The sequence below is a fragment of the Triticum urartu genome, chromosome 5, assembly GCF_003073215.2.
Source record: "Triticum urartu cultivar G1812 chromosome 5, Tu2.1, whole genome shotgun sequence".
In the NCBI taxonomy this organism is placed as follows: Eukaryota; Viridiplantae; Streptophyta; class Magnoliopsida; order Poales; family Poaceae; genus Triticum; species Triticum urartu.
The window spans coordinates 69,102,550-69,111,178 of record NC_053026.1 but is presented as its reverse complement, the minus strand read 5'-3'; the positions used below and the strand labels follow the sequence as shown (position 1 = coordinate 69,111,178).

General features: G+C 43.2%; 1 protein-coding gene across 1 annotated transcript; it reads left to right on the top strand.

The window, feature by feature from the left end:
* Window positions 1-7,228: 7,228 nt before the first annotated feature.
* On the top strand, window positions 7,229-8,003 carry LOC125555665 (pathogenesis-related protein PRB1-2-like). The gene has a single exon (XM_048718542.1). The coding sequence runs from the start codon at window positions 7,269-7,271 to the stop codon at window positions 7,761-7,763; it is 495 nt and encodes a 164-aa protein (XP_048574499.1). The 5' UTR covers window positions 7,229-7,268; the 3' UTR covers window positions 7,764-8,003.
* The last annotated feature ends 626 nt before the right edge of the window (window positions 8,004-8,629 follow it).

Sequence of the window (8,629 nt, the reverse complement as noted above, 5' to 3'; positions counted from 1 at the left end):
TTTCATGGCCTCAAGCCATTTATCGGAATCTGGCTCATCATAGTTTCTTCATAGTTTGTAGGTTCGCCATGGTCTAACAACATGACTTCCAAGACAGGATTACCATACCAATCTGGTGCGGAACGTGCTCTGTTCGACCTATGAGGTCCAGTAGTAACTTGATCTGAAGTTTCATGATCATCATCATTAGCTTCCTCTCTATTTGGTGTAGACATCATAGAAATAGATTTATCTGATGTGTTACTTTCCAAATTGAGAGAAGGTACAATTACCTCATCAAGTTCTACTTTTCTCCCACTCACTTCTTTTGAGAGAAACTCCTTCTCTAGAAAGGATCCATTCTTGGCAACAAAGATCTTGCCTTCGGATCTGTGGTAGAAGGTGTACCCAATTGTTTCCTTAGGGTATCCTATGAAGACACACTTATCCGATTTGGGTTTGAGCTTATCAGGCTGAAGCCTTTTGACATAAGTGTTGCAGCCCCAAACTTTAAGAAATGACAGCTTAGGTTTCTTGCCAAACCACAGTTCATACGGCGTCGTCACAACGGATTTAGACGGTGCCCTATTTAACGTGAAGGCGGCTGTCTCTAATGCATAACCCCAAAACGATAGTGATAAATCGGTGAGAGACATCACATATAGATCGCACCATATCTAATAAAGTATGGTTACAACATTCGGACACACCATTACGTTGTGGTGTTCCAGGTGGTGTGAGTAGTGAAACTATTTCACATTATTTTAAATGAAGGCCAAACTCGTAACTCAAATATTCACCCCCGCAATCAGATCATAGAAACTTTATTTTCTTGTTACAATGATTCTCCACTTCACTCTGAAATTCTTTGAACTTTTCAAATGTTTTAGACTTGTGTTTCATCAAGTAGATATACTCATACCTACTCAAATCATCTATGAAGGTAGAAAAATAACGATACCCGTCGCGTACCTCAACACTCATCGGGCCGCATACATCAGTATGTACTATTTCCAATAAGTCATTAGCTCGCTCCATTGTTCTGGAGAATGGAGTTTTAGTCATCTTACCCATGAGGCATGGTACGCAAGTATCAAATGGTTCATAATCAAGTGATTCCAAAAGTCCATCCTCATGGAGTTTCTTCATGCACTTTACACCAATATGACCTAAACGGCAGTGCCACAAGTATGTTGCACTGTCATTATCAACTTTGCATCTTTTGGCATAAATATTATGAATATGTGTATCACTACGATCGATATTCAATAAACCATTCACATTGGGTGTATGACCATAGAAGGTTTTATTCATGTAAACATAACAACAATTATGCTCTGAGTTTAAATGAATAACCGTATTGCAATAAACATGATCTAATCATATTCATGCTCAACGCAAACACCAAATTAACATTAATCCCGAAGGTAGAGGGAGTGTGTGATGGTGATCGTATCAACCTTGGAATCACTTCCAACACTCATCGTCACCTCGCCCTTAACTGGTCTCTGTTTATTCTGCAACTCATGTTTTGAGTTACTAATCTTAGCAACTGAACCGATATCAAATACCAAGGGGTTGCTACGAACACTAGTAAAGTACACATCAATAACATGTATATCAAATACACCTTTGTTCACTTTTCCATCATTCTTATCTGCCAAGTATCTGGGGCAGTTCCGCTTCTAGTGACCATTCCCTTTGCAGTAGAAGCACTCAGTTTCAGGCTTGGGTCCAGCTTTGGGCTTCTTACTGGGAGTGGAAACTTGCTTGCCATTCTTTTTGAAGTTCCATTTCTTTCCCTTGCCTTTTTTCTTGAAACTAGTGGTCTCGTTAACCATCAACACTTGATGTTGATTCTTGATTTCTACCTTCACCGATTTCGGCATCATGAAGAGCTCGGGAATCATTTTATTCATCCCTTGCATGTTGTAGTTCATCATGAAGTTCTAGTAGCTTGGTGATAGTGACTAGAGAACTCTGTCAATCACTATCTTATCTAGAATATTAACCCCCACTTGATTCAAGCGATTGTAGTATCCATACATTCTGAGCACATGCTCACTGGCTGAGCTATTCTCCTCCATCTTGTAGGCAAGGTACTTGTCAAAGGTCTCATACTTCTCGATACGGGCATGAGTCTGAAATACCAATTTCAGCTCTTGGAACATCTCATATGCTATATGGCGTTCAAAACGTTTTTGAACTCCCGGTTCTAAGACGTAAAGCATGGCACACTAAACTATTAAGTATTCATCATATCGAGCTTGCCAAACGTTCAGAACATCTGCATTTGCTCCTGCAATAGGTCTGACACCTAGCGGTGCATGAAGGACATAATTCTTCTGTGCAGCAATGAGGATAATACTCAGATCACGAACTCAGTCCGCTTTATTGCTACCATCATTTTTCAACCTAGTTTTCTCCAGGAACATATCAAAAATAAGGGAGCTATTGATCTACAACATAGATATGCAAAAACTATTAAGACTAAGTTCATGATAAATTTAAGTTCAACTAATCAAATTACTAATGAACTCCCACTTAAATAAACATCCATCAAGTTATCTAAGTGATACATGATCCAAATCAACTAACCCATGTCTGATCATCACGTGAGATGGGGTAGTCATCAATGGTGAACATCTCTATGTTGATCATATCTACTATATGACTCACGTTTGACCTTTCGGTCTCCAATGTTCCGAGACCATGTCTGTACATGCTAGTCTCGTAAAGTTTAACCCAAGTATTCTACGTGTGCAAAACTGTCTTTCATCCGTTGTATGTGAATGTAGAGTCTATCACACCCGATCATCACGTGGTGCTTCGAAATGACGAACATTGGCAATGGTGCATACTCAAGGAGAACACTTTTAGCTTGAAATTTAGTGAAGGGATCATCTTATAATGCTACCGCCATTCTAAGCAAAATAAGATGCATAAAGGATAAACATCACATGCAATCAAAATATGTGACATGGTATGGCCATCATCATCTTTTGCTTTTGATCTCCATCTCCAAAGCATCGTCATGATCTCCATCATCAACAGCTCGACACCTTGATCTCCATCATTGCGTCGGGCTCGTCTCGCCAACTATTGCTTCTACAACTATCGCTAACGATAGTGATAAAGTAAAGAAATTACATGGCGCTTGAACTTCATACAATAAAGAGACAACCCTAAGAGGCTCTTGCCGGTTGTCGATATTACAAAACATGATCATCTCATACATCAACATATATCACATCATATCTTGACCATATCACATCACAACATGCTCTGCAAAAACAAGTTAGACATCCTCTACTTTGTTGTTGCAAGTTTTACGTGGATGCTATGGGCTTCTAGCAAGAACCGTCTTACTTACGCAAAAACCGCAACGGTGATTCATCAAGTTTGTTGTTTTCGCCTTCTTCATGGACCGGCCATAGTCAAATTCGATTCAACTAAAGTACAAGAAATAGACACCCGCCAGCCACCTTTATGCAAAACTACTTGCATGTCTGTCGGTGGAACCGGTCTCATGTGTGTGGACGTGGCAGTATGACAATCACCGCCCACAACTCTTTGTGTTCTACTCGTGCATATCATCTACGCATAGACCTGGCTCGGACGCCACTGTTGGGAAACGTTGCATGGAAAACGAAAATTTTCTAGGCACACGCAAGATCTATTCATGGAGATGCATAGCAACGAGAGGGGGGAGTATGTCTACGTACCAAGCGGAAGCATTTAGTAATGCGGTTGATGTAGTCGAACTTCTTCGCGCTCCAACCGATCAAGTACCAAACATACGGCACCTCCACGCTCAACACACGTTCAGCTCGGTGACGTCCTCCGCCTTCTTGATCCAGCAAGACGATGAGGTAGTGGATGAGTTCTGCCAGCATGACAGCGTGGTGACGGTGATGGTGAAGTGATCTCCCTAGGGCTTCACCTAAGCACTGCGAAAATATGACCGAGGGTGTAAACAGTGAAGGGGGCGCCGCACACGGCTAAGACAATGTTGTGTTGTGCTAGGCGCCCCCCTCCCACATATATATAGGTGAGGGAGGAGGGAGCAGCCAGGAGGCACCCCCAAGTAGGCTGAATTCTACTTGGGGTCCTCCCCAAGTGGCGCTCCCCTCCTTATATAGGTCTGTCCCCTCATTTGGCCCATTAGGCCCATACACTTACCGGGGGTGTCCAGAACCCCTTCCGATGTCCCGATGAGTACCCGGTGCACCCTGGAACATTTTCGGTGCCTGAATACCATCGTACTATATATCAATATTTACCTCTCAACCATTTCGAGACTCCTCGTCATGTCCATGATCTCATCCGGGACTCTGAACAACATTCGGTCACCAAATCATATAAGTCATATAACACTATATCGTCAACGAACGTTAAGCGTGCGGACCCTACGGGTTCGAGAACTATGTAGACATGACCGAGACACCTCTCCTGCCAATAACCAATAGTGGAACCTGGATGCCCATATTGTCTCTTAAATATTCTATGAAGATCTTTATCGGTCAAACCTTATGACAACATACATAATTCCCTTTGTCCATCGATATGTTACTTGCCCGAGATTCAATCGTCGATATCTTAATACCTAGTTCAATCTCGTTACCGGCAAGTCTCTTTACTCGTTCCGTAATACATCATACTGTAACTAACTCCTTAGTCACTTTGCTTGCAAGGCTTCTTATGATGTGTATTACCGAGAGGGCCCAAAGATACCTCTTCAATACTCAGAGTGACAAATTCTAATCTCGATCTATGCCAACTCAACAAACACCTTCGGAGATACTTGTAGAGCATATTTATGATCACCCGGTTATGTTTTGACATTTGATAGCACACAAGGTATTCCTCCGGTATCCGAGAGTTGCATAATCTCATAGTCGAAGGAATATGTATTTGACATGAAGAAAGCAATAGCAAATAAACTGAACGGTCAATATGCTAAGCTAAGTATGGGTCTTGTCCATCACATCATTCTCCTAATGATGTGATCCCATTATCAAATGACAACGCATGTCTATGGTTAGGAAACTTTAACCATCTTTAATCAACGAGCCAGTCTGGTAGAGGCTTACTAGGGACACAATATTTGTTTATGTATTCACACATGTATTTAAGTTTCCGATCAATACAATTGTAGCATGAATAATAAACCTTTATCATGAATAAGGAAATATAAAATGACAACTTTATTATTGCCTCTAGGGCATATTTCCTTCAGCTAGATGGCTTCTTCTCTCTGTTTGATCTTCAATACAATGTTCTCCTCAATCTTCTTGGATTTATATCCGATGTAATCTTCTTTTGTTGTGAATTTGTTGGGATCTAATAAATTATGGGTTTATGATCAGATTATTCATTGAAAGTAATTGAGTCTTTTCTGAACTTTATTATGCATGATTATTATAGCTTTATATTTATCTCCGATCTATCTGTTTGGTTTGACCAACTAGATTGATTTATCTTCAGTGGGAGAGGTGATTTATGATGGGTTCAATCTTGTGGTGTCCTCACCTCCTGATAGAAGGGGTAGCGAGGCATACATTGTATTGTTTCCAATAAGGGTAAAATGGTGGAGTTTATTCTTATTGCTTGAGTTTACTTTGTCTACATCATATCATCGTACTTCATGCATTACTCTATTTGTCATGAACTTAATACGTAGAGACGCAAGCATAGAAGCGCTCTCGAAGTGGAGTAGTAGTAGATGCAAAATCGTTTCGGTCTACTTGTCACGGACATGATGCATATATACATGACCATTGACATGAATAACATAATAACTTTGTGTTTTCTATCAATTATCCAAGAGTAACTTTTCTACCCACCGTATGCTATTGTTTCGGGAGAGAAGCATCTAGTGAAAACTATGGCCCCTGGGTCTATCTTAATCATATTATTAAAACCAAAAATACCTTACTGTAATTTATTTACTTTTCTTTTTTCTATCTACCGCTATCAGATTTGCAAGTAACGATTTCAAGGGGATTGACAACCCTTTTGCCCACGTTGAGTGTAAGTATTTGCTCTTTTGTGCGCAGGTATCCTTCACTAGGATTTGCGTGGTTCTCCTATTGGTTCGATAATCTTGGTTCTCACTAAGGAAAATACTTATCAGCTACTATACTGTTTCACCCTTTCTCTTCGGGGAAAATCCCGACGCATCTCACAAGTAGCAACGTCGTCGCATCACCAACTCGCAGCAACCCCACATCCCCCTCACTCAACTCCTCACGGCGTTGTTGACGACCATCACAACACCAACTTGCATCAATACTATAGGCACCTCACGCTACTGCTTGCAGCATCTCCGGCAGCCGTCGCCGATGACATCACAGTAGCAACATGCAACAACAACAGCACGGTGGCGCCTTGCACATCGTTGTCTTGCATCATGGATACAACACCCCCATGTCGTATTGTTTGCAACACAGATGCAATGAGCGGCGCTGGATTTGCAAAACCGATCCCCAACTTGTAGCATCGCCGGTCGCAGTGGGATTATATCCACCAAGCATGGGTGAGGTGCATCTCGTAGCACCATGTGCCGCCTTGCTGATGTTGTGACAACAACAAGATCCATTGGCGGCTGCTGTAGTCGCCCTCGTCCAGTTCACTTGGACGGCGATGCCAAAACTCAAATGGGAGAGGTAGCTGAAAGCATTCCACTGGCGAGGGAAAATGTAAGGAAGAGGGAGAGGGCACATAAGTACGGCTCACTGAATGTGTGTCGCTCGCGCGGGGCGGTTGTTGATGCGAGAGTCTACCGCCGGTTGAAACGAATCAATTTCCTTGTTTCATACAGTGCTTATTGGTTAGTTTTACATAAAAAAATTGTCATAATCTTGTGTGTGCAAACATATTCTTCAAACATACTAAGACAGACATTATTTTGTTGTTCTTTTATCTTGCTTTTCGTTAGTATCTTATTAATCAATATTTCATATTAAATTTTGCCAAAAATATTAACTTAGGTGATCTTTTAATGGTAATGGACATTTTTTTGGATTTCCATTCCTTCATTAATACTTTAGAGTATTTACATAAAATTTATTTCTAAATATAAGTGCGATTCTATGGTAGACACTAATTCCCGGTGGTTGTCCAATATCCTTTCATTACATCCTGCCAGCCATAGTTACATATACTCGATAATTTCGGCCTATCCTTCAACAAAATTTCTCTATAAATACATTGCGAAAGTGGACGCTACCACACAAGAGTACGAAACAAAAACATAAGCAATATATTGCACATTCAAAGACGTACACATGGAGGCATCTAAACTCGCCCTTTTGGTCATGCTCGCAATGGCAGCCGTGATGTCTGACCCCTGCAATGCCCAGAACTCGCCACACGACTACGTCATCGCCCACAACGTCGCTCGCGCCGCCGTGGGCTTGGGCCCTGTGACCTGGGACGCGTCCGTGGCGGCCTATGCGGCGAGCTACGCAAGGCAGCGCTCCGGCGATTGCAAGCTGGTGCACTCAAAGGCACCACAGTACGGGGAGAACCTCTTCTGGGGCTCCGGCAAGCACTGGACGGCGGCGCAGGCCGTGAAGATATGGGCCGACGAGAAGGCCAACTACAACTACGCCTCCAACAGCTGCGCCGCCGGGAAGCAGTGCGGGCACTACACGCAGATAGTGTGGCGCAACTCAACGCATATCGGCTGCGCGCGTCTGCTCTGCGACCACAACGCCGGCGTGTTCATCACTTGCAATTACAGCCCTCCGGGCAACTACATTGGGCAGAGGCCATATTGACTCCCTCTTTTTGCGGGGAAGAGGCCATACTGATTTAATTGGCGCAAACAGATTTAGATCAGCATATCTTGTTTCTAATACTCTGCATGGGCTGTCGTGCATGTATTTTGTATTGTGAGAACCATAAATATGTACTCCCTCTCTAAATTAATATAAGACGATTTAGATCATTAAAGTAGTGAACTAAAATGTCTTATATTACTTTACATAGGGAGTAGTATTTACGAAAAATCAATAAAATAGCTCAAAACTTTTCTTAGTTGGAATCATTCGAAAGTTTTAGTACTACTATTAGTTATTGTGCATGCAATAAACAGTCCTAGAAAGACAATTCGATTTACGGGCATTAGCAAAAGGCTCTATCAACCACTTCACTCTCGCTCCCGTGCGTCTCCACGGACCGCACGGGGACGTCCAAATTCCGGTCGCTTAGGGCCCTCTATCCTCCTCCTCTCTCCTCACCGTCGTTGGGAAATGCCTGGGTGCTATTGGCGGTGGTGGAGCCGTTTGGCGGCACGGTTCGGGAGGGTCTGGAGGTCTCGAGGCTTGGCGACCGATGGTGCTCCAAGGGCTGCTTTCGCCAACGGGAGAGGGGGTCAACGATGGCGTGAGGAGGCGGCCACGGCTTGCGGCAGTGCAGCAACAACGAGATGGTGCGGAGATGCCACATTGGCTTTGGGGCGTGGCCAGTGGGACTCGGGCTGCGGTGGATGTCTTTGGCGGACGGTGGTGAGGCTTCGGTGCTGCAGTGGTGGATTTGTTGCTTTGTGTGCTGCGGTGGAGCTCCGGAGACGCGGTGGAGTCGTCAAAATGATGTTGTGTGTGTTGCGGGTGCCTAAACCGGCCTGATCTGGCCATGCAAGGCT

Excerpts from the sequence above, each read along its gene's own strand:
- LOC125555665 (XM_048718542.1), top strand. The coding sequence starts at position 7,269 with ATGGAGGCATCTAAACTCGCCCTTTTGGTCATGCTCGCAATGGCAGCC.